This window comes from Equus przewalskii, chromosome 1, assembly GCF_037783145.1.
Source record: "Equus przewalskii isolate Varuska chromosome 1, EquPr2, whole genome shotgun sequence".
NCBI classification, from domain to species: Eukaryota; Metazoa; Chordata; class Mammalia; order Perissodactyla; family Equidae; genus Equus; species Equus przewalskii.
In genome coordinates, this window is record NC_091831.1 from 58552412 (window position 1) to 58579201 (window position 26790).

The following is a 26790-nucleotide window of genomic DNA, read 5'->3' on the forward strand; positions in this document are numbered from 1 at the left end:
GAAGGCCCCTCCCTGCCCTCGTGTCTGTGAAAGTCTGACTCCAGAGCCCCGTGCCTTGTGCCCTGCAAGCCTCACTCTGGAAGGGGAGCCCAAAGGGAGGAACTGCAGACAGACGCAGGGGCCAGACCGCCTGGGTCCACTCACCCACGATCTCGTTCTCCTCCAGATTGATGGTCTCCAGGGCAGGCAGGGTGGTGAGCTGCTCGGGGAAGTCGTGGAACTGGTTCCGGGACAGGTCGATGGCCTTGAGGTGCTGCAGGGTGCTGACCTCATTGGGGAGACGGTGCAGGAAGTTTCCTTCCAAGCGGAGCTCTGCCATGTGGGGGGAGGATGAGAAGAAGAGGTGAGAGGGAGCAACCTCGAGACCACAGTGACTGCCCGCTGTGCTCTCTCCCTGCCTGGGCCAGGAGGGCAGTGAGGACTGGAAGGCCCTCCTGACAGAAGCCCAGGCCTAGCAGAAGGGTCAGGATGTGCCGGCTCCTCCCTCAGACAAAGCCTCAACTCTGGGCCTTGATGGGACAGGTCAGGATGGGCAGCCCCTGGGCTCCCCACATCCTGCAGCCCATTTGAGAGACATCACTTTTCATGGCTTCCCTGCTCAAGGAGCCACCAGGCAGCCAAGTTCTTTCTGTGTCACATGACCCTGCTCCCCTGTCCGGCCACAGCAGACCAGAGGCGTGTGGGTTCCTGCCCGTAGAGCAGCTGCTCCAAAAGCTGACCGGCGACCTGTGTGAGGAGGTGAGCTGGGCCAGTGGGAGTCCCTATGTTGGGAACCTGGCGAGGCAGTGCTGGGCGTGGTGGAGGCTGATGCTGAAATGCTGTGTCCTGCAGAGCCAGGGCACCCGCAGGGGCCCTGCACAAGGGGAGGGATGAGGGGCGGAAGCCAGGAGTCAATGTGGCGGCAGGGGGAGGTAGCATAATGCAGGGCCCCCTGTGGGGCATCTGGGGACCCCACTGCCTGAGTTCAACCCCCAACTGTGCCACCTACAAGTTGTTCACTCAGATAGTTATCTAACCTATTAGCTCTTAGTTTCCTCATCTACAGAAGGGGCTAATAACAATTCCCGCCTCATGGGGTTGGTGAGGGTGACATCTGAGAGGCCGGGTGCTGGTACAGGGTTAGCATTCGTACGCGCAGTATTATCACCACAGCACAGGGCTGTTGTGAAGATCAGATGAATGCAAAGTGCTTCACCCAGTGTCTGGCACACAGTAGATGCCCAGCAAACGTTAGGGAGGAACCTGAGGAAGCAGAGGAAGCAGGAGAGTCGGGGAGACAGAAGCAGAACCATGAGGAGAGCGCCCCCAGGGGCCTTGGTGTCTGCTGGTTTCCCAGGCCCTGTCCAGTCCACGTGGGACCTCAGCGAGCCTCCCACCCCATCTGCCCTAAAGGAAACTGAGGACCTGAAATGCCAAGTGACCTGAACAATGACCTCAGCTCTTCTCCCCAGGGCCAGCTTCATGGGCACATGACCGGCGCAGGCCCACAGGGCCCCAGGCTCAGAAAGGCCCCGCACTTGGGGTTGAATGTTCTGCGCTGCCATCTTGAAAGCCTTAATAATTTTACTCCTGAATCTGTGTTTTGCAGGTAGACCTGGAGCCACGGAGTCTCAGCTCGCATGTGGTCCTGCCTCCCACCGTCTCCTCAGGACAGGCTCTCAGCAGCCCGCTCTCCTGCCTGTTCTCACCCCAGGATAACACTGGCCTCCCCTCCTTGCCCCTACTCTGCAACTGCTGCAGCCCTCCATCCCAGGAGGGGCCTGAGCACAGGGAGGGTCAGTCAGGCACGTGTGCCCGTGGCATCTCAGAGGGGAGCACGGTGTCAGCTGTTCCCCCCACCCCGCCCCGCCTCCCCCAGCCCCTGGGCTGGCAGCATCAAAGTGTGTCTGGTGGGTGGCCGCTGGAGGCTGACTCTTGGCAGGAAGGAGCCTCTCGCCCACCCTTGACCCAGAGATTGAGCGCATCCTGAGGCAGAGGTCTAAAGACCCTTGGATGCCTGGCTGGACCTCCCCAGACCCCAGAGCCCAGGCACTGAGAGAGCCCGTACCTCCTCTCTTCCTCCTCCCAGCCTTCCCGAGCCTGGCTGGAGTTTGTCCTTCTGGCCCACTCGAGGCACTTTTTGGAAACAAGCCGCAAAATACAAATGGCATAATTTCATGATTCTATATGTGAGTTAAATGCTCTGATATTTGCATGTAAAACTGGTATTGTACAATATAAAGATGAATGGTAAAATTCACACTAATAAAGTTTTAATTTTTCCTTACTTAGAAGGACATTAAATAGCAAACGAAAAGCAACATGACACACTGAGAGAGAGATCTTGGAAGAAAGGAAAAAGCTTCCTACGTCCCTTTAACAGGAATTTTCTCCTGCTTTTTGAACGAGGGTTCTGCTTTTCCATTTTGCCCTGTCTGCCCCCGGCCCCCCCCCCGCCCCCCCAGTTATGCAGCTGGCCCTGCTCTCCCTCCATGTTCCACACTCCACTCTGGCTCCACGATGCGGCCCTGGGATGTGGGAGATGAACCTCTCTGAGGTCCCTACAGCGCCTCCCAGGGTTCCACAGGGAGGACAGATCCCCACCACGAGAGCCCTCTGGACCCACACACCTGAGTCACCTGAGTACCAGCCACACTGCAGGCCCCCTGCTCCCCCACGCTGGGGCTCTGGCGGTCGCGAACTGTATCTGATTCATCTCTGTTCCCTACATCCAGCCCCCTGAGGGGCTCTTGCAATCACTCAGCAAATATTTCATGAACAATGACTCTTCTCCCCCTAGGAGGCAACAGACAGCGCAGGGGGCCTGGCCTACCTCTCATTTTCCCATCTTCAGGGACATCCTGAAGGCAAGGCTCTGTCAGCAGAACCTGTGCTCCCCACACAAACCCAGGACCCCTCCAGCAGCCAGGTTCATAGACAGCCAGGCCTTAAACCAGAAAACGTCCCCGTCCAGATCACGTTATAATGTCACAGAGTCAGAGGCACACTGGAGAACATCTAGTCCAGTACTTCCCAATCGTGCCTTTGCCAGGCAGCTTCCTCAAACACTCCGAGCATGCTGCTGCCTCCAGGTCTTGGCACTTACAGTTCCCTCTTTCTAGAATGCTCTTTACCGATATATTTGCAAGGCTGCTGCCCCACTTCATTTGTGTCTTTGCTCAAATGTCACCTTACTAAAGTAGGACCCTCTCCCAGCAGTTTCTGTTCCCTGCAGTATTTACTTTCACAACATCACTGTTACCTAACACCGTGACTTGTTTGCATATTGTCTGCTCCCTCCATGGGAATGGAAGCCACACGAGGTGGGGTTGGCCTCTGTTGTAGAAAAGCGCCCACAACAGTGCCCAGCACACAGCGAGCACTCAATAAATATTTGATGAGTATACAAATGAATAAATGAATGCATTTGAGTATCACTCTCACAATTTTGCCAAATTTCTGTTCCATGTATACCACTGTTTTTACTTAAGTTGATTTGTTCATTTCTACTTGTCTAAAATGGAAACAGTTATCATTGCTTTCCATAAAAGCATTATTCAATTCTCGCTGGACACTGTTGCCAGATGAAGAATCTGGGCCCGAGCTGATTTACGCCAGTGGAGGGGGTTGTGGAATGCACATTCCAGGCAGGGGGTGAGCGGCACTGGGCTGGCCAGGGCCAGGCAGGGTGTGGCTGCCTTGTGGAGTCTTAGAAGCTGCTTCCCTGGAATGGACATTTGCTCTCGGATGAGAACATGGCCCAATTTTCCTGGCTGTTTGGTTCCTGTTTGGTGCATTTCTCTAAGCTCTCATTTTCTAGGGACACGACTGCCAGGCTCTGTGGGATCTGGCTGCCACGACACCTCCAAATCCCAGGTTCACAGCCTGTCTGCCAGTGGGGCCTATAATGGACCACTTAGGGAGCCAGCCTGGCCTCCCCGGGACAGCAGCTGGTGATCAGAGGACACTTTCGAGGGCACAGCTCCAGTTGCTGAGTTCTGTGGCAGACATGGCTCGGCACTGCAGACAGGGAGGTGGCCAACATCCTCAACTGTCCTGGCTGTCCCCAGGTTTGGTTTCGTTTCCATGGTCAGGAGTTCAGCACGCCTGTACCACCCTGGGAAGGCTTCCTCACTGCCAGCTGTGGGTCCTCCCTTCCTGGAACTCACTGCATCCCCTAGCAGGTCTCATCTGCTGGGTTACAGACGAGGTTGGGGTACGGCCCCACATAGACAGGGGAGGTCCCTCAGCACCACTCCTCCCACGGCTTCTGGTGAGAGGCCACCAGTGCCAGCACGACTGTGGGAATTAATAAAAGAAACCTCACCTAAATTGAAGTCGAGAAGATCTGTAGGGGCAGCTCTCCTGCCCTGTGATACACCGCCAATTACTCTAAACAGGAAGAGAGGTGTGCTTACATCTCAGGCAGGAAGTACAACCTTTTTACTACTAAAGGAATATTTCTCTCCCCTCCTGGCAACAGCCCAGCCAGCGAGAAGCAACACAGCCCAGCCAAGGAGGAGCCGCCACCCCCAGAATTGTTACTGTAGCCATTGGACTTTCCTTTACAACAGGCCCCCCCCCCCCCCCCAGCCTTTTGCTCTATAAAAGCAAGCCCTTTCTTTTCTCTCTGGTTTCGCCTGTGGTTTGCCGTAGCATGAACATCCCAAATTGCAATTCTTTGTTGATCTTGAATAGATCCACTCTTGCTTGAGAAATAACTGGCTGGCTGTTTAAGGTCAACGTGACAAACCCAGGCTTTGGAGCCTGATGTCTCCAGGTTCAAATTCAGACTCTGCTACTTCCTGACTGTGTGACCTAGGGCAAGTTGTTTATCTTTGCCTCAGTTTCTTCATCTGTAAAATGAGGACAGTAGTAGAACCTTTCTGTAGGAGTGCTGTGAATTTAAATGAATTCATACATGAAAAAGGCTCTGAACAGTGCTAGGCACACAGTAAATCCTATGTAAGTATGTGAGATAGACGGAAAGATGGATGGATGACAGACAGGCAGACAGATATGGCAAAGCACACAGGGCACCTGGTGAACCCAGTAATCCAGTTAGCACTGAGTACCTACTAGACTCAGGCTTAGACGAGAAGAAAATGCTCTCTGCCTGATACTGTATGAACACAAGACCATTCTTTGCTACTTGGAAAGCGCCTGCAGGGTCCTAAGGCCTTTGGGGAGCAGATGTTTGGAGCACCAAGCAGCGGGGAGCTGATAAACATGGCCACAGCATCACTGACGCACAGTGCGTGAGCTTGCGAGAGGTCTCATATGCTGGCTTGGTCCCTTCATACTACAGGGCCAGACCCCACAGCTCGGGGGCAACCAGGGTAACTGCTGTGGGGGGTGGGGAAGAGAATCTCCCATCTCTTGATTTTGTTACCTCCAATATTTGATGTGTTCAGAATTATTAAAAAAAAAAAAAAGACAGGCTTTTATCAAACCATCTTGGGCCTGAGTCTAATTATAACCACAAAGTGGCTCAGAATTGCAAGAAGCATCCACCCCTAGAGGCAGCTTCTGATAGCCTTTTGGGAGCTTGCCTCTGTGTGCAGGGCCGTGGGGCCACAGAAGCTGACAGAAGGTCACTCTCTGGAGGTCTCAGAGGCCTCACCCTGCACCCTGCCCCAGCTGGCAGCCTGCTCCCACCACGGAGGACCCCAAGGGACTGTCCCTGACTGGCGGGAGCCTCGCTTGCCCCGCCACTATACTCAGGGTAGGAACGTCCTGCCGCCAGTCAGCCTGCAGATGGTGGAGACAGGCCGATCTAGTCTGGGACACTGAGAGCTGAGAAGGCTCTGCCCAGTGCCCCGGAGACGAAAACCAGGGGTCACGACCAGTTTAGGAAGCCCCCAGGATCCCTCACTCCAGCTCAGGGTAACACATTTAAGGTCTTTCCTGAGGCTGGTTTAGGGACCAGGGCATCCTTAAACAGAAGTACCCAGAATGACCAGAGAGGCTTTCTTTCTGCAGCTCAAACAGGCTTGCCTCGCAGGCTGCTAGGCACTCACTGCTCATGTCCAGGTTCAGGGGACATCGTGCTGAGGGTAGGAGCGAAACTGAGGGTGAAGGAATTAATATTTCCCTGAATTAACAGCTGCATGCAAAAGAATGAAAGTAGACCAGTATCTTTCTCCATACACAAAAACAGACTCAAAATGGACCAAAGACTTGAAGGTAAGACCTGAAATCATAAAACTTCTGGAAGAAAATGTAGGTAGTACCCTCTTTGACATCAAACTTAAAAGGATCTTTTCAAATACCATGTCTACTTGGACAAGGGAAACAAAAGAAAAAATCAACTAGGGACTTTATCAGACTAAAGAGCTTCTGGAAGGCAAAGGAAGCCAGGATCGAAACAAAAAACCAACCCGCCAACTGGGAGAAAATATTTACAAATCATATATCCAACAAGGGGTCAATCGCCAAAATATATTGCAAAGCACTGAGCAAGGAGAATGGGCAGTTCACACTGTAATCCCAAACTCCCCAAAAAGCTACAAGCAAGTGCTTTTATTTGGGGTTTTAGGTAGGGGAGGGGGAGCATGTGGCCCTGGGGCTGAAGCTCTAAGAGTTGTCCTCACAGGCGTGCCTGTCTATTCTATGTGTTGCATGCCGTGCGTCATAGTTTTGATTTGCAATAAAATTCTTACCTTCTTCCACTACGCCCGGTGTCAGAGATTGGCTTGCTGCGTGATGGGTGAGCAAACTCACTTTAGGTTTGATATCAGGAGCAGGTGTATGGGTGGCCCTCTGCCTGGATCCAAAGTCCCATAGATAAAGCCCAGGCTGAAGAGGCATCTCTCCCTCCACTGTGGGTACCCAGGTCCTGCTGGGCCAGGGAGAGCAAAGCAGCCCCCAGGAAGAGAGGGCAGGGGCCCAAGAAAGAGAAAATGGGGAACTAGGCAGAACTGGTCCTGTGGGGTGTGAGAACCTCAGGCAGGCGGGCAGGCAGGGTTGGCGTGTCTAACAAAGAGGACAGCAGCGCCCTGGGAAGCCCTGGGCCAGGTCCAGGAATTGGAACAGGTCAGGGTTCAGCTCTAAGGGAGAAGACTGAAGCCACATTACCAAACCGGGACCCAAAGCCAGACCAGGAGCCCCTCAGGGGCTAGGACCAGTGCGGTTCACCCTTGTCTCCTGTGCACCCAGCATAAGGCCTGCCAAGAGGGTGCTCAGGAAAGGTTTGCCAAATGAACGAATGAACAAATGGAGGGATAAACGGACTTTGACAGCTGACTTGACCACAAATTCCCCAAATTCTTCCTGCTGCTCCCAGGCCTGGCACAGGGCGCTTACCCTGTAGCACAGGGTGTATGTGTATGTGTGTGTCCGTCTGTCCAGTTGAGGGGAGGAGGTTACCCCACGCACCTTGGCTCTACACCTGCCCACTCTCCAGGAACAGCCAGGGTCCTGAGCAGTGGCCAAGTCTTTGCCTCAGTTACAGCACTCCCTACCCCCATCTCCTTGCCTTTGTGCCACTGGTAGAAGGTTGCCAGATAAAATGCAGGACACAATTTTGAATTTCAAATAAACTAATTTTTCTTTAGTATAAGTACATTTCAAATACTACATGGGACATACTTATACTAAAAAAGTATTCATTGTTTACCTAAAATTCAAATTTAACTGGGCATCCTGTATTTTATTTGCTAAATCTAGGAACCCAATGCTGGGGCCTGAACTGAGAGCCATCTGCTTGGCACTGCCCACCTGGTTCTGCCTTCTCTGGCCATTCCAAGATCACCCACAACCAGTCTCTCCTGATAAAAATAAACACTATTACCAAGCACCTTGTAGGGGCTGGTACTGTGCTAATTGCTTTCCCTGTATGGTCTCCTTTAAGTCTCATGACCACCCCACAAGGTCGGCATTAGTGTCACCCCCATGTTGCAGATAAGATGACTGAGGCTTGGACATTCAGTACTTAAGGCCAAATCCTACAGCTCATAAATGGCAGAGCTAGGGTCCGAACCCAGGTCCCCTGCCTCTTAAGACCACATGCAGCCAAACTGCACCTTTTCCCATCTCCTAAGTCACAGTAAGGCCGGGGGAGGAATGAGGGGACCGGAAAAGAGGGAGAAGAGGCCCGGCCATTTGGGAGCTCTCCTCCCCTGCAGCCACGGCTTCTCCTCATGCAGACTTGGAAAGCTGCCCGTCCCAACCCAGTGGCCTCTCTTCTGAGCTCCCGGCTTGCTAGCAAGGGCTGGAAGAGGGGATGGTGATAGAGGTGGGTGGGCTGGGGTAAGATGAGCACTTGGGTTGTGGACCTGCTGAGTTTTCCATCTCAGGGTCCATCCATGTTGTACAAATGGCAAGATTTCATTCTTTTTTTATGGCTGAGTAGTATTCTATATATGTGTTGTGTGTGTATATATCTCACATCTTCTTTATCCATTCATCCATTGATGGGCACTTAGGCTGTTTCCATATCTTGGCTATTGTAAATAATACTGCAATGAACATAGGGATGTGTATATCTTTTAAGATTAATGTTTTCATTTTCTTGGGATAAATACTCAGAAGTGGAATTGCTGGATCATATGGTACTTCTATTTTTAATTTCTTGAGGAACCTCCATACTGTTTTCCATAGTGGCTGTACCAGTTTACATTCCCACCAACAGTGCACAAGGATTCCCTTTTCTCTACATTCTCACCAACACTTGTTCTCTCTTGTCTTTTTGATAACAGATGTTCTAACAGGTGTGAGGTGACAGCTCACTGTGGTTTTGATTTGCATTTCCCTGATGATTAGTGACGTTAAGCATTGTTTCGTGTACTTCTTGGCCACCTGTATGTCTTCTCTAGAAAAATGTCTATTTAGATCCTCTACCCATTGTTTAATTGGATTATTTGGTGCTTTGTCATTGAGTTGTGTGAGTTCTTTATATATTTTGGATATTAACCCCTTAACGGATAGATAGTCCATTCAGTAGGTTGCCTTTTCATTTTGTTGATGGTTTCCTTTGCTGTGCAGAAGCTTTTCAGTTTGATGTAGTCCCATTTATTCATTTTCGCTTTTGTCGCCTTTGCTTTTAGAGTCAGATCCATAAATTCATCACCAAGACCTACGTCAAGGAGCTTACCACCTATATTTTCTTCTGGGAATTTTATGGTTTCAGGTCTTACATTCAATTCTTTAATCCATTTTGAGTTAAATTTTGTGTATGGTGTAAGATAGTGGTCGAGTTCATTCTTTTTCATGTGGGTGTCTGGTTTTCCCAACACCATTCATTGAAGAGACCGTCCTTTCCCCATAGTCTGTTCCTGCCTCCTATGTTGTAAAGTGATCTACGTCTCTATCCTGCTCCAGCCATGACTCAAGCCCTGCAAATCTCCTGTGCTCATGTGCTGCTAGAACGAACATCGTGCCCAGGTCTTTGCACAGTCACACCCACTCCTCCTAGGGCTAGGGGAGAGGGCGGAGGGCAGGGACCCTCTCTGCCCAGAGCGCTCACTACCTGTTCCTGGGCCTGGGCCTGAGCCTGGACCTACTAAACAGTGGTCACAGGTTCAGCAGATGAAAAGACATGCCCCTCCCTAATCAAATCCCTGCTCTGTCTCCAGGTCCTGGGCGCCCGGGGCAGCCCACCATGCTTCTATGATCTGGGTTTTCTTGACTGAATGATTTATGTCCTTTCTCTTTCCTACACCTAAGGAAAGGAAGGCGTTAAATATTTATTGAGCACCTACTGTATGCCAAGTGCTATACACATATCATCTCCTTTAATTTTCATAGCAACTCAGAGGTAAGATTTTATTATCTCTTTTTTTAGAGATGAAAAAACCGAGGGCTCAGAGATGTTACATGATTTGCCCTGCGCCACACCGGTAGTATTGGTGGGGCAGCTGAAATCTTATACCAGACCTGTCTGGCTCCAAAGACACTGGGCTGCCTCCAAAGGGGTGGGCAAAGGGCTTTATGAACAGGGTTGCTTGGAGAGAATGATGGCCCTGAAACTGGAGAAGCTTACAGCCAGATAGACCCCGGGAGACTTACCCTTCCAAACTTTACAAACCAGTGTCAACTCCCTACATTCTGCCGCCCAGGGGTCAGAAGGCCAAGACTGCTGCCTCACCGGCTTGGCTAATTACAAAGCACAGCCAAACAAGGCACCCCTGCCTCCAGAAACGTCTGCTCTGAACCGCAGATCACGGTTCACCTCGACTTAATCCTGAGGCTCACTCACTAAAGCAGGTGTTGAATGAATCCCATTTTACACATCAAGACGTGGGAACCAGCAGGGCCAGGGTCTGACCTCAGGCCAGTCTGGCTCCAGGGTCCATGCTTTTAGCCACTCCCCTTACTGACTCCCAGCACCCTGACATGAATAACATTTGCAGCTGGTTTATCTTGGAGAAGCCTCAGAAATGCACACTGCTTAAAATGAGAGGTTGTTGCTGAAATCTGTTATCACCAAGGGAGATACTTCTTATCACTCTTTTACCATTTTTCCCACTCTGGGCATAGACCCCCTGGGCCTTGTTTGTGCTGGAGCCGTTTTCTCGACAGAAGTCCTGGTCCAGTCCTCCATCACTCCAGAAGGTGGCAGGCAGCCTGGCATTCAGGCACGTGAACAACGCTGACAACGACCACAGAAACCCAATGCTATCCCCACTGGAAACACAAGATTTTGCTGTTTTAAGCCACTGAGATTTGGGATTATTTATTCCTGATGCAAAATTGGCCTATCCTGACTGATACAGTTTGTTTAACTTTAAATGCATTTCCCGTTTATAAAGCAGTGCATGCTCACTGTAAAAATACTGTCATCACAAAAATACGGAACACAGAAAAATGGAAATCCCATGTATTTCCACCCCTAGAGAGGACCGATGTTGTTTGGTATGCATTCTTCCATATTTTTCTATGTACACGCTAATAGATGGCTAGATAGATATTGTTTTAAGAAAAACAAAAATGGAATCACGCACTATATCCTCTTTTGAGACCTGCTTTATCACTCAGTAGAGCTTAGGCAGCTTTCCAAGTCCTTGCTCGGTGGATCCCTCTCTGGAGATCATTGCTCTGAAGATTAAGAGACTTGTGGATACAAAATCACCCCCCCACCCCAGCTCAGCTCTACATCCCCCGGGAAGGCTGCTCTCTGACGTCCAGCCTGTCTGGTGGCAGGCTCTAAGGAAAGGCTCAGCTGAAGGAGGAGGGGCTGCATCCACCTGAAAGGCGGCCTCTCGCCAGCTCAGAAGCTTTCCTGAAAAGCAGACGGCCGAGAGGGAGTGGCAGCTGGGTAGGCAAGGCTCGCATCCTTGGCATTCAGCCGTGTAAGCTGCATGGGAGTAATCAAAGGGGCTGCGCTGAAATTGGGAAGGAAGGGGAGCCTTTCCATTGCCAAGCTTCAAAGGGGCCCAGACCCACTCTGGAGGGGCAAGGCCGGCCCGCTCCAGTGAGTCAGGCTCCTGCCGCAGTGCAGAAAGTGCTGGAGGGCTGGGCTGGAGCAGGGGGAGGGTTTCCAGGAAAGAGGTCTTCTGCCGGCTATCAAAGGTTTAGCTCACTAGGCATGGAGATTACAACAAAGACCAACAATGATGGCTAACATCTGTTGAGGCCTACTATGTTCCAGGTACTCTAGTAGTATACACGCAATCATCATTTTAATTTTATTATAACCATTACCCCCAATTTACAGAGAAATGAAATAACTTGTCCAAGTCCACACAAACCCCAGTCTCTCCCCCAGATACCTGACTTTCCTCTCCCAACCCCCAAACCAGGATGGAGCCCCAGTCAGACTCCCCAAGAGAAGTGGGCCATTCCGCACCCAGCTCTTGCGCTGCTGCATCCCTGGTCCCTGCAGCACCTGTGCTCAGGGCAGGTTCTCAGCCAATCCCTGCCTGTTTAGGGGAGGGGTCAGATGTCCTTGGGCCCCTCCTCTCTCCAGATGCCCTCACGAGAAGGACTCCCCTGCCCCTTTACAGCAGGGCTGTGAGGATGGGTTGAGAGTGCTGTGAAAGGCACGGTGTGCTGCACAACACAGATATTTACCAAGCTCCTACTATATACTCAGCCCTGTACATGCACACAAAAGGGATAATCTCTGGAAAGTAAAAGCAGTCCATACATAGAACTATTTCTGTTAGAGAGGGACAGGACCCAGGAGACTTAATTCTTGGATTATAAAGCCTTTTGTGGAAATAAAAGTGAAAGCTAACATTAAATGCAAGAATCAAAAGGGGAAATAAAAGAGAAAGTGGATGCCGCTGGGACACAGGGCTTACAGGAAAGTCAGTCACAGTGATACCAAAACAGCCCCCACTGGCTCACCCACACACAACGCCCAGCAGCACCGTGTGACCCTGGGGCGAGCAGGTGCAACTCTAGACCCTCCCTCAACAAGCCCGCACACCAGTGGGGGAGAAAGCAATGACAAGGACAACAAATCAACAGCATGATCTCAGATGGCTAGGAAGGCCTTTAAGGCCAGAGTGGAGGATGAGAAGGAACCCGTTGTGCAAAGAGCCCCAGGGAAAGCTATCAGGGCAATAGCAAGGACAAGTGCCCTAAGGCAGGAAAGAACTGGGCACATCCAGGAACAGAGAAGAGGTCAGCATGCCTGGAGCAGGGAGTGAGTGAGGGAAAGTTGTCGAGATGCGTCTGGAACCAGGTTATGCAGGACCTATGAGACAACAGTGGATCTACTCCAAGGGAGACAAGAAGCCAAGGAAAGCATTGGGAGGATGAGTGTGCACAACCTGCTAGGTTTTGAGTTGATCTTGTATCCTGGGAACTTGCTGAACTCATTTATTAGTTCCAGGAGGGTTTTTTGGCTTTGGTTTTTTTTTGTAGATTCCTTGGGGTTTGCTATGTAGACAATCACGTCACCTGCAAATGGAGACAGTTTTATTTCTTCATTTCCAATGTACTTGCCTTTGATTTCTTTTTCTTGTCTCACTGCAGTGGTTAGAACTCTCAGGATGAGAGCAGACATCCTTACCTGTTCCCAGTCTCACGGGGAAAGCATCTCATCGTTAAGTCTGATGTTTGCTATGGGACTTTCATAGATGTTCCTTACCAAGTTGAGCTACTTCCTGGGTATTCCCAGTTTGCTGATTTTTTAATCATGGATGGGTGTTGGGGTTTGTCAACTGCTTTTTCTTTGTCAACAGGTATGACTGTATGATTCTTCTTCTTTCGCCTTTGATATAATAGATACACTGACTGATTTTCAAATGTTGAGCCAAATCTTGCACATTTGGAAAAACTGATAAATACCATTGGTCATGGCATATAATCCTTTTTATACATCGCTGGATTTGATTGTTAGTATTTTGCTGAGAATCTTTGTGTGAGAGATATTGGTCTGTATTTTTCTTTCCTTTGCTTTTCTTTTTGTACTGTCCTTCTCCAGATTTGAAACTGAAGTAACACTGGCTTCGTAGTATGGTTTAGAAAGTGTGTCCTTCTCTTCTATTTCTGGAAGAAACTACGTAAGATTGATGTTAATTCTCATTTAAAAGTTTGATACAATTCTCCAGTGAAATCATCTGGGCCTAGAAACTTCTTTTTTGGGATCTTTTTACTTAGGAATTCAATTTCTTTAATGGTTATAGAACTATTCAGATTGTCTATTTCATCTTGGTTCGGTTTTGGTAGTTTGTGGTTTTCAAGGAACTGGCACATTTCTTCTAAGTTGTCAAATTTATGAGTGCAAAGTTGTTCATAATAGATGTGGTAGGTTTTGAGTGGGAACCAAACCATGGAACTGCTTCCAGGCCCCCTTGCCACCGGGGGAGGGCAAAGAAAGCAGTTTCCCTCATATAGTCCCCATGCCTGTCAAAGGCCCAGCCTTGCCTAACTCCTGGGACTTTATGCCACCCCAACCTGGACACGTGAGGTTTCCTGTGCTGTTTCCACTTCAGAGGAAGAACAACAGTGTGGCCAATGGCCCAGCCACCTGATTGGCCGGTGTGCTGAGCTTCCAACTGAACATCGCCGCAGCCTCGTCCAGCTTTGCTCGTCCCCACTGGGGCCACACACATTCTTTCTCGTTGTTGATGTCCCAATAATGCCCAGGGCCTGCCGTCCTCTGTCTCGGATGGGGAGGGCTGAGGTCCTCTGGGCCCGGGGGCTGCATTAGGGGACTCCAGATGTTTCTTCCTGCGCTCTTACGTCAGGGTTCAGAGTCGAACAACCTGGGCTCCTCGGATGAACAGGGGCTCTGGAGAAGACCCTCTCCATCCCACTCCCAACACTGTCCCCAGCCTGAGAGCAGCCCATCATGACATTCCCTTACTTATTATCCCTACTGAACGGTGGTTTCCGGTGTCTGTTAAATGGACTGCTCCTTCCTCAAGTTCTTCTTATTACTTCCGCATCATCCTTATCTTGGACAACTGCCAAGGCTGACTCAGAGGCCTCAGACTGACTCCAGTGGAGACAGAAGGCCTGCTGGTTCCATTAAGGGACAGATGAGGCTGGCCTGCAATAATTTTGTAGCCAGGCAGCGAGGAATGTGTCAGCACCAAAAATACCTGCCCACTGAGGACCAGTCAGCATCTTGGCTGCAACCTGCATCAATGAGCAATCACGTTCCCCCCTGCAGGGCAATGTGTCCTTCAAATGGGCCATGATCAGCACAGAGACAGCCGCTGCCCGCAGGGGACAAAGGGTGAGGAGACAGGAGTGAAGTTTCCAAAAGCCACATCCACTCCTTGGGCCAACAGAGGGAAGGGGTCAGATACTCTTCTGGCTGGGGCTGGGAAGTGCACTGCTAACCATTGTGTCGCCCTGTGAAGAACGAGGCAGCTCTTGTATTGACATAGACCGATTCCTAAAATATATTCCGAAGTAAGAAAGGCAAGTTGCCAAACAGTGCCTCCACTCTGCTCTCATCAGTAGTTTATAAAGGAGCTCTGGAGCTGGACCCACAGTCCCAACCCCTTCTTTCTCACTGTGTGACCCAGGCAAGTTACTTATGTGCTCTCTGCCTCAGTTTCCTCATCTAAAACAAAGAGAAAACAGTACTGACCGTACAGAGTTGTAAAGATTTAAATAATTTTATACTTGCAAAGTGCTTACAACAGTGCCTGCCTATGGTATCCTGTAAACGCTAACAAGATTAAATACACTGATGCCCACATTGGCACAGGAGATCTCCAGAACTGGTAACGGTAGTTGCCTCTGGGCGGGGGACCTGGATTATCTGGGGGCAGGAGTAGGAAGGAGCCTTATTCCCCCACTACCCTTTCCAACCCTTGGAATACCGTTCTGTATGCATCTATTGCTTATTCAACAACACCAACGGGAACTGTTTCACATGAAGCCTTAGAGCTTTATAACAACCAGAGAAATGCACAGGAGGTGGGTAAGAAGGGTGGGGGGGATGGAAACTCTTTTAAATCTCAAAGCCAAGAGCAAAGGAGGTCTGCGCTTAGAGTCCCAGCAAGGCAATGAAAGGAAACTGCAAAGTCCCATGTCACAGAGGGTGGGAATGCTAGCTGGGCTCCAGAGGACTGAGGCACGAGTTTATGTAGCTGCAAACAATGTCCAGTGTTCCAGATGTGCGTGGGTAGAGGGCAGCTGGGGTCCGCTGACTTTGGGGGTTGTCTTCTCCTGTTTGTGAGGCAGGAATACCTCTCCAGACTGCCCCCAACTCCCCTCCAAAGGGAATTTATTCTATTTACTCCTGTCACTTTCCAAAAAAAGGATATAGTTTGGTTATAAGGATACATAAAGATAAATTAATAGCATATGAGATTTCTAAAGTTCCCATGAAGTAGTATCATTATGTCCACTCTAGGATGAGAAGGTAGAAGCTTAGAGTGGCCCAATAATTATTCAAATCCTACCATGGATTTGAACGAAACACACCAAGAATAATTTTGAACTCCCCCAGAATCTAGACTCTGTGCTCCAGGAGGGGCCGGAGGCTGGAGGAGCTGAGGAATGTGGGCAGTGTGGTTCCCTGGGAAGCCTTCCCCTCTGGGGCGCAGCCCTGGCTCCACAGTGAAGTAGGGTGGGAGGACAGGAAAAGCAAGCAAGATGGGGATACCAAGGCAGGAAGTCCCCAATCCTTCTGGTGTGTATTAGTTTCCTATCGCTGCTGTAAAAAATCACTACAAACTTAGTGGCTTAAAAGTGTATTTATCATCTTACAGTTCTGGAGGTCAGAAGATCATAATGGGTCTTAGAGGACTAAAATAAGGTTGTCAGTAGGGCTGGGTACCTTCCGGAGGTTCTAGGGGAGAATGCGTTCCTTGATTTTCCAGCTTCTAGAAGCTTGTGGCCGCAGCACGCCAATCTCTGCTTCTATTGTCGCACGTCCTTCTCTGACTCTGGCCCTCCCACCTCTGCCTCTATAAAGACCCTTGTGATTACATCCAAGGGCCCCACCAGTTAATCCAGGGTACCTCCCCATCTCAAGGTCCTTAACTTAATCACATCTGCAAAGTCTCTTTTGCCATGCAAGGTAAGATAGTCACAGGTTCCAAGAACTAGGACGTGGACATCTCTGGTGGGTCATTATTCTGCTGACCGTGTGGTGGGAAGTCATTCATTCACCTACTCCATACTCATTTTTGAACACCAAGTTCTATGTGCCAGGTACTGTGATGGACAGTGCTGGGGGTGCAGCTACTCCCAGGACTGTAACAGGGTTAACTCATTTAATCTTCACAAGAGCCCCAAGAGATAGAGACTATTATCATTATTATTCCATTGTATCAAGAGGGAAACTGAGGCACAGAGCAGTTAAACAAACTGCTCATGGTTACAGAGCTAATAAGTGGCAGAGAGCATCAGTCAGGGCCCCAACCAGAATCAGATGGTACACTCAAAGTAGGATGATTCAAGACGTGGGAGGCTCCAGGGGAACCTCCAGGGATTGTGCAGTAACCCAGGCCTAGGGGCAGAGAGCCGTTACTACCCAGAGGAAACCTGGAAGGAGGGAGTCGTGTAGTGGCTGTCTTGAGAGACAGGACCTCTGGACAGGGGCACAGCCAGCCAAAGGTGGACCTCCCAGGGAGGTGGCCAGGGGAACAAATTCATGGATCTTCTCTCCTCTCTTCCTCCAATCTCCTGCAGGGGCCCCCCATTGGCTGCACCCCACTACAGCCAGAGGGTGAGAGAGGGCTAGGATCAGCACAGAGAGTGGATCCAGAGGGCAAACAGAAGACATCACACCCCAGAACTGGGCTCAAACTCAGCATCTGTGATTTGAACACCAAACAGCCCAGCCTCTCATCTTGTGGGTCCTGACCCACCCATAGGGCAGGCTGCTCCTCATCTCCTGTTGGGTCCCAGGCTCAGGGTGACACAAGTGCTTGATGACTTCATAGTGTATACCAACAGCTTAAAATGCTCACCTGCTGGCCTTGATAATCTTATCTCTGCGAATCTATCCTAAGGATGCTGAAGCCCATGACATTTGGGTTCCTTTACTTTTCTGCTGAGGAAAGCCGACCCACTGCCTATATGCATGCAGGCAGGGATCATAAACAGCTTGGCCCTCGCCCCACTGAGCTCAGCCAGGTAACCCCAGGGGACAGACACCCTCAAGGACTGATGGCAAACACTGATGCAGAAGGCCACAACCTTATCATTGTCTCTCTTGATCCAAGAGCTTCCCCTTATGGGTAACTCAGGTAAGATGGACCCTCCCAGACCCTGCTATTCCAATGGTGGGCTGTGCAGAGGAAACTAGAAAATGTGCGCCCAACAGAGTAGATCTGCCTGATCCCAGACTAAAACCAAGACATCAGCATCCATCTGACCTCTGCCAAGCTTCAATGTCTGCCCCACTTTTCCAGCACAGTTCTGGATCCCCTCTTCTCTCCCCCTCCATCCGCTAAGTGGCATCAGCTAGAGAAAAGTAAACTCAGTGGGCTAAGCCCAAGTGGGAAGTGGGAGAAGAACATCATGACTATGACCCACCTTCTCCCGCTGCGGTAGGGTCACCTGCCCCAGCTCCTTCCTGATGCACTTTCCAAGGATGGTTCCCCAGCTCTGTGGCTCTGGATCATTATCGTACCAATGACCCACAGTCCCACCTCTCCTCCCTTCTCTGATCACCAGGAAAGAAGCCCTCTGGGGCCCTGACATACAGTATCTACTGGCACACCCCCTTCTGGCCCCCAAATACCTCCCAAGACTCCTGACCCATGGACAGCGCAGCTCGGATGGTGTGACCTGAGGAGTAGAGGGACGAGCCCTGTCTTCCTTCACCCTCCTCTGTCTGCAGGAACCCAGTTCTTCAAACCAGCTTCTCCTTTCCCTCCGCCGGCCTCCACCCCAGGCACTGGCGCGTGGGCCCTGGGAGCCCAAGTCCATCCCTGGTGAGCAGAGGAAATGATGGGGCCCCCCTGGAACCAGCGGCTTGCCAAGGTCAAAGGAAAGCCCCAGGGCTTCCCCCAACTGTCTTGAGCTTCCTGATGGCTCAGGTAATGAGGAAAATTACCCCGTTTTCTCTGGCAGCAAACAAGGGAGCTGCTGCCACCAGGAGCCACCTGTGGTGAGGACAACTGGCTACTTGGCAGCAGCAGGAGTCCTGTGCAGACACCCTGCAGGGCTCGCTCTCCTGATATCACATGCGTGAAGCCCTTGGTTTTAAGGAAGGGACCCCAGCACTTCCTCCTGGGGTTTACGGTTCCCTGGCATCTCCCGGTCAGAGGGAGCTCAAAGAACACATGCTTGGGGAAACATTAGGAAGAGGAAAAGAAGCCTGTTACTGCTGAAAAATCGCAGCATGCAACGAGCTGCAAGTTAGCGAGGATGTCTCCACTCCACGCTGCCCAGGAGTCCCCCGGGTGACAGCTCCCCAACTCAACGCCTCTTCAGGAGCCCCTGGCACCCAGTTCTGTCAGGCCCAGCTCTGTCAGGCCCAGTTTTCTCCAGCTGCAGGGCCTCAGGCCAGCTAGCCTCCAGGGAGGCACCCAGCCAGCTGACCAAAACAGCGGGACTCCTGCCCACCCACGGCCACCAGGAAGCCCATCTCAGCCAGCCTGAACCCAGCCTCGCCCTGCGGCAGGCCATCCTGGTAAGGGGACCCTCCACTTTGGGGGTGGAAGGGTCCCAGGACCTCCCCAGGGAGCTGGATAAAGATAAGGCCTGGACTTGGCACTCAAGGTCCTGCCCATGAGACACCTACTGTTGGCCACGCTGCCGCCTCGCCCACCTTCCTGGCCTCGTGAATTGCCGCACGCTGCTTCTCCTGTCTGAGACACCTTTCTGCCTTTTCCACAGGCCTATCCCAACCTATTCTCCCAGGACTCTTCCCAAATGTTCCCACTTGGGCAGATGTCACCCTCAGGCCAGCCCTGACGACACACCATATCCCTCTGCTCTGAAGTGTCAGTCTTGAACCATTTTTCTAGTCATTTCCGAAACACACCTCCCATCTTCCTGAAAGATGCCTTAGGAATTCCCCTTTTCCATCTGGCAAACTCCTACTCATCTGTCAAGGGCCCTCTCTAAGCCCTTTCCTCCAAAGATTCTCTGCTTCCCCGCTGTTATGGGCTGAACTGTGTCCCCCCAAATTCTTACGTTGAAGCCCTAGTCCCCAGGACCTTGTACAGTGACTGTATTTGGAGATAAGGCCTTTAAAGGGGTCATTACATTAAAATGAGGCCCTCAGGGTGGCCTTAATCCAATCCAATTGGTGTCCTTACGTGAAAAGGAAATTAGGGCACAGGGAGACACCAGGATACAGAGGAGAGGCCACGTGAGGACACAGTGAGGAGGGGTCTGCAACCCAAGGAGACACCAGACCTGCCGACACCTCAGTCGGACTTGCGGCCTCCAGAACCGTGAGCAATCAGCGTCTGTTGCTTACACCCGGGACGCAGTCCTTTGACATGGCAGCCGCAGCAAAGTCACCCGCCCCCCACCCAGAGCAGCACTGACCTCGGCCCCCTCGGCACGCCCAACGGACAAGGAGTGAATGCCTGCTCGCCAGCCCTCACCTTACAAGGGCTGTCTGCTTACACACCTGCCTCCCTTGAGAGACTGCGGGCTCCTCAAAGACCCGGTCTAGATCTGAGTTTTCTTATCCTTCCCAAATGTTGGGTGCTATGGGGATTAAACCAGATGACACGTGTAAAGCCCTCAGCTTAGAGCTGGGAGGGCTAAGCGCCCAGTGAACCTGGACTCATGTTATTACTCTCGTGTTCGAACACACGGCCGGGCCCAGAACAGGTGCTCAGGAGGCACTGCTGAACCGAGTTGAAAGGCAGGCTGTGAGAGACTGAACACACAGACAACGGCCAGACCAAATATAAAAACAGAACTCTGACCCACAGCCTACGGTAACCTGCCCAGGAAACCAGCCCCTTCGCTACGGTAACCAGCCCCTCTACTACGGTAACCAGCCCCTTCACTACGGTAACCAGCCCCTCTCTGCTACGGTAACCAGCCCAGGAAGCTAGTATGCTGTGAGACTTGCAGGAAGTCAGGTTGCTATCTACCGACAATCCAGGAAGCCAAATAATACCTCCTGTAACAACCGGCCCCAGGTGGCCAGGACTGGATTACTAACTGACAGCTTCCCTACTTGCTGGCCCACCTCCAACTTAGAACCAATTGGGGAAAGCCAAATCTGCATGCCAACCCAGACATTGGGACCCACGCTCCACAAGGCCCACCTGTCCTTTGGGTGGATTCCATGGTGCCATTGGCCTTCTCAGGTCTGGCTTTTACCTTCCATAAAATGGGTGATGGATATCAAGGCAATGGAACCATCTAAGGATGACCCAACTCTGAGAAGGCCACCAGCCTAGCAGAAGACTGTCCCCAGGGCACCCAGGGGAAAGAACTTCGCAGGCAGGGAGTAAGCACATGGCTCTGTCCCCAGCACCAAGGCAGCCCAACTCCTCCACCAAGAGCTCAGAAGAGGATGCTGGCAGATGGTGCAGAGTCCAGACGGCCTATTCAAGCCTCCTCTTCACACATGAAAGGAGAGGGATTTTCTATTTGAAAGAGAAACCACAACAAAAGCTAGGCCCAGAGCCATCTCTGCGGGAGCCAGGTGCGTCTCTCAGCTCCAGCCCCTCCCTGCCCGGGGTCACCATCCCTCAATCGCTGCCACCTCTGTGAAATCCAATTACCGGGCACACTACGGCCGTCCCTTTGTAATTGGTGGCGGTGTGGGGGTGTCAGGAGCCAGCGGCGGCACAGGAGGGAGTTAAACTGCATCCCCCAACAGACTTCCGACTGGAAAGGTATTATGGTAAATATATTTCCAACGCCGAGGCACGAATGCACGGGGCTCTAGACCCATTTCTCCAGCACTTGTCACCATGCCCATGGAGAGGGCCAACTTACCCCACAAGGCGCTGGTAAATGTCAACTCCTTTGAAAGCCCTTGCCTCCACACCCACCCCACTGCCCACGCCACTCTTAGGAAGGATCAGTTCCTCTTCCCGGCAGCCCCAGGTTTTTCCACACCACTATCAGCACTCGGTGTTGTTGTCGAGTCTCTTCTGCATCCCTGGCCTCCTTCAGGGGGAGACCTGGCCTACTGGCCTTTGTTCCTCGGCCTCTGGACACAGGTCTGGAACACAGCAGGTACTCAAGGGAAGGGTGAATGAAGAAAAGCACAAATGAACTCTCCTTTTACCCAAAGGAAGCCCCACTGCCTGACTGTGCCCTTCCTGGAGGTCCCAGACAACCCCTACCACCTGTTTGTTATCTTTCTACCATCCTCTGAAAAGCAGACATCTCTAGGGGACCCTTGAGCTAACGCAGGTGGCCTGGAAAGGCAGTCCTGGCCTGCAAGGTGGGCGACCTGGATGTACTGCTTTGAGACGCCTGACAAGGCCCTTCTCTCCCTGACCTTCCCTCTCCATCCATGAAATGAGATGGCAGAGACAGCTCTAATAATTTATAGGAGATTGTCTCAGCTGGTGGTGCATGAGCTAAACCTAGCTTGCAAATGTGTTTTATCAGCTTCCATATTATGTAAAAATTGGTAAAACCCACATAAAAATCCATACTTCCAGCTTCTGTTGAATAAAACAATCAGAACAATCTCATGGCACACCTGGCAGAAGCTGAGCAGGGCACGCACTAGTTTGCCATAGTCCACACCACTCCCTCTCGTCATATGCCATGCCCCATCTGAGTCACTCACTACTTACATGCTAGTCTCCTAGGCATTTGCATTTATAGCCCCTGAACTATGGTCTCAACCTTGGCTGCCAACACTTTAGAATGACTGGTACAGGCTTTAACAGATGCCTAGGCCCAGGTCCATGCCCAGACACTCTAATTCAACTGGTTTTAGGGTAGAGCCAAGGCAACCGTGTCTGTAGCAAAGCTCCTCAGATTATTCTAATTCAGTCAGGGTGAGAGCTGCTGGTCCAAAGGGCCTGCTGGCTGTGGGGACCCATCTCACCATGTGAGCAGCAGCCACCAGCAAAGGAAGGACGAGAACGGCAGGCCTGGTTCGAAGTGCCCACAGATGCCTCTGGGGAGACAAACCTTGCCCTAGGAGCTCCTGCCCCCCAGTCAGAAGTACTTTAGCTTAGCCAGCACAAATGCAATGAGTTCCAGGAGCTTCACTCAGAAGTGTCGACAAGGACCAATCCCTCCTCCTTCCCAGGCCCTGCCTGTAGTTCCCTTCTGAGCCACGTACAGGCTGCTTCCTGTCCTCAGACTGGGTTTGCCAATTCACGCCTCCCTCTCCGCTCTGGGCTCTGCCCAATGCCCAGAGCTCCTCTAGGGAGCCTAAAATCAGTTGTATGAGAGACGCTTGCTCAAGTCTCTCATGTTCCATCAGCATTTTATGTACTGGTTTCTCTAAACAGACCCTTAAGACCCTTTTCATGCTCCTATCAGATAAAGAATTCCAGAAGGCAGGAAACACTTCTCCTCTGCCTCTTGTGCCCCCGCCCAGTTCTCCTGTCCCCCCATTTCACAAACACACATCAAGTGCCCAGGCTGCAGCTCTACCCCATGGGTCACTGGGCAGCTGTGGACTCTTGCAGAAGCATGGAGGGACTGCTCTGTGGAGGGAGGAGTGGGCACTGCAGGAGCTCTGCATCCTGCTCATCCATCCGGAGGAGCCATTTCAAAAGAACTACAATGTCCACCTGCTGGCCTCCTGCCCATCTCCCTGCCAGGCGTCTTCGTCCACTAGGTCCGTGTATGTCCAGCAGAGAAAACATCAACACCCCAGCACCTGTCACTCCCGAACTGAGAAAGCAGCACAAGAGAATAGTGCCAGATTGGGGTGGGGTGGGGGTGGTGGTCAGAAGGGAGCTCATTCAAGTCTATCAAGAAATAACTATTCCTGGGCCTCAAGACCACAAACACTCTGCTGGTCTGTTCAGAAAAAGAGAATCACTCCAGGACCCACGCCCCTGACCATTAGTCAATCTGATTTACAGCCAGCTAGAGGCAGGAGTGATGCTTAGAGATTTCCAGGCTGCAGAGAGGACACAGGTCCATCCTCAAAGCCTCCCCCTGGGAATGATGTCCTGGGTCTAGCCGAGTGGGGACTGGCCCTGGTGACATTCCCCCGACGGGGTCGGAGCCTGAAGGACGAGGGCTAGCCACGCCCTCCTGGCCTGACTGACCAGGCCTACCTCGGAGCTGACAGAATGTGGTCATGAACTTGCTGGTGAGGGACTTGAGCTCGTTGTTGGCCAGTGTGATGAGGTGGATCTGGTCGGTGACGTTCCGCAGGACCTTGTAGATGCCGATGGGGAAGGAAACCAGCTTACACTCGGCGAGATCTGCAGCCAAAGAACAAAGGCAGACTGGAGTTAGTGGCCGCAGCTGCCCAAGGACTTGCCCCAAACCACGTGGACCCTGGCCCTGTCTCCTCTCCCGGCCTCCTTGCTCTTCTGCCTGTCTCGCCTGCACCAGGCTCAAGACCCTGCCCTCCGCCTTCCAAGAGCTTTCCTCATCGCCATTAATCACACTTGTCCCTACCTCATACCTGAACCTCAGGGTTTATTCTAGCACCTTCTCTATTACCACAGCCTACCAGCCAGCATGCAGAAGGCACCACGATGCCCAGCATTCACAGCAGTGTCTGTGAGGGCTGCAGAATTCACTAGTCCCTCCAGAAGCATCAAAGTCTCCACAGTGGAGCTGAGCCTTGAGAGTATTTTACAAATAAGCTACTTCTTTGAAAACAGGCAATTCCCACAGACTTTGTGGTTTGACCTTCTTCCCAGTCCCGTCACTGTGAAAGCAAGCCTGCACCAGAGGCAGCAGGGAAGCTGCTGGAGAGAATAGTCTGGCAGTTCCTCAAGTGGTTAAACTTAGAGTTACCGTGTGGCTCAATAATTCCACTCCTAGGTGCACATCTGAGGGAAATGAAACCATACGTCCACACAAAAACACATTACACGTGAATTCAGAGCAGCATTTTTCACAACAGCCAAAAAGTGTAAGCAACCCAAACATTCATCAACTGATGAGTGGACAAGCAAAATGTGGCATATCCACACAATGGAATATTATTCAGCCATAAAAGGGAATTAAGTACCAACACAGGCTACAACATGGACGGACCCTGAAAACATGCTGAGTGAAAGAAGACAGTCATCAAGGACCACATATCGTATGAGGCCGTTTGTATGAAATGTCCAGAAGAGGCAAATGTATAGACAGAGACAGAAAGTAGATTAGCGGTCACCTCGTGCTGGGGGTATTGGGGGACAGCAACTAAGGGGTGGGGGCTCCTTTGTGGGGGTCACGCACATGTTCTAAAACGGATTGTGGTGAGAGTTGCACAACTCTGTGACTACACTCAAACCACTGAGTTGGACACTTTAAAGGGGTGAATTGCATCTCAATAAAGCTGTTTCTTATATCTGGCAGCAGGGAGACACTGAAAGCACGGAGACTCAGAAGTTAGGCGTCCAGCTCATCTAAGTCACTTCAGTTCCACGAGCCTCAGTCTCCTCACCTGTAAAACGGGGGTGTCCCCATCTACCCAGCAGGGGTATCAGGAAAAGGAAATGTAACAAAAAGTACTAAAAGTCCTAACAAAGTGCCTGCCAGCTACGTAGTGGGAATGCTACAAACCTGCCTTCTCTCCTCCCTTCCCACTCTCCCCCCCCCACCCCGACTCTCTCCAAATCCTCTCTATACTTCAAGGCCAGCTCCCATCCCAGCCCTTCTGGAAAGCTTCCTGGATGACCCCATTACTGGTGATCGCCCCCCCAACCCCTGAACCCCAGGGACACTCACCAACTCAGACAGCACTGCCCACCTCTCAGCAATCTCCTGTCTCCCCAAGGAGGCCGGGCTCCCCCAGGCCTCCAAGCCTTTGAAGGTTATTCCAAAACAAATATGCAAATTCAACAATATTCCTACATGCCGGTAATAAAATACAGGTTTTAAAGATCCTATTCTGAACAGCAACAATATTTTTTGAAATCAAACAAAAAAAAATCAGAAGTAAACAGAATTTAACATTTATACCACCTCTTACATGAGGATGACTTTTTTTTTTTGAGGAAGATTAGCCCTGAGCTAACTGCTGCCAATCCTCCTCTTTATGCTGAGGAAGACGGGCCCTGAGCTAAGATCCGTGCCCATCTTCCTCTACTTTATCTGTGGGACGCCTGCCACAGCATGGCTTGACAAGCGGTGCCGTGTCCGCACCTGGGATCCGAACGGGTGAACCCCAGGCCACTGAAGCAGAACGTGTACACTTAACCGCTGCACCACCGGGCCGGCCCCAGGATGACTTTCTAAATGTAGGAGCCACAAAAGAATCACAAAGAACCAATCAACAAACATAACCGTACAAAAAATACAAAACACTTGGATACTTAAAAAAATAAATAAGGCAACAGATTGTGAAAAAGATCTATAAATAGGGTAGTCAAATAGGATAGGTTAACAAAGAGTTACCTTTACTATTTAAAATGCTCAATATAGGGGCTGGCCCCGTGGCCGAGTGGTTAAGTTTGCGCGCTCCACTGCAGGCAGCCCAGTGTTTCGTTAGTTTGAATCCTGGGCACGGACATGGCACTGCTCATCAGACCACGCTGAGGCAGCATCCCACATGCCACAACTAGAAGGACCCACAACGAAGAATACACAACTATGTACCGGGGGGCTTTGGGGAGTAAAAGGAAAAAAAAATAAATAAAATCTTTAAAATGTTCAATATAGTTCAATAAAAAAATTGAGACCACCTAAGAGATAGATGGGAAAAGGACATAAGATATTCACAAGGGAGAAAACGTAATTACTAAACAAATACATGGTTCCTGATTTGCATTGTCACACTGCTCTCCAGAATATTCATTCCAATTTACACATATCCTGTCCAACAAGTAAAAGGATGATTAAAAAACAAATCTTTGCTAATATGATCAGGGGAAATGGTATCCCCCGCTTTAATTTGCAATTCTTTCAACAATGAGACTGATTATCTTTCATGGTGAATTAACCATCTCTATTTCCCCGTGGAAAATCCTCTTCATGTCTCTCGCTAGTTTTCTATTTGGAGTTCTGGCATTTTTTCCCCCTAAATGTTGGTAGAGCTCCTCAAATAGTATTATCAACCTATGTCTGTTCATTGTTCTTCTTATTTAATAGTTCAAGTTATAGCATTTAGGTTTTTTGGTGGGGGGGGGGTGGGGAGGAAGATTGGCCCCAAGCTAACATCTGTTGCCAGGCTTCCTCTTTTTTGCTTGAGGAAGATTGTCACTGAGCCAACATCTGTGCCAATCTTCCTCTATTTTTCGTATGTGGGATGCTGCCACAGCATGGCTTGATGAGTGGCATGTATGTCCGCGCCTGGGATCCAAACCTGCGAACCCTGGGCTGCTGATGAACAGCACACGAACTTCACCAGTACACCACTGGCTGGCCCCTAGGGGT

General features: G+C 50.9%; 1 protein-coding gene across 5 annotated transcripts in view; it reads right to left on the bottom strand.

Moving 5' to 3' along the window:
• The window catches only part of LRRC20 (leucine rich repeat containing 20), a 78490-nt gene that overhangs the window by 26124 nt on the left and 25576 nt on the right, over window positions 1-26790 (bottom strand). For all 5 annotated transcript variants that reach the window (XM_008538224.2, XM_070611969.1, XM_008538225.2 and 2 more), the window contains exons 3-4: window positions 23526-23675; window positions 145-312 (exon numbers count right to left, since the gene is read on the bottom strand). In XM_008538224.2, coding sequence (XP_008536446.2) covers window positions 145-312; window positions 23526-23675 — 318 coding nt within the window. The remainder of the gene's footprint in view (window positions 1-144; window positions 313-23525; window positions 23676-26790) is intronic.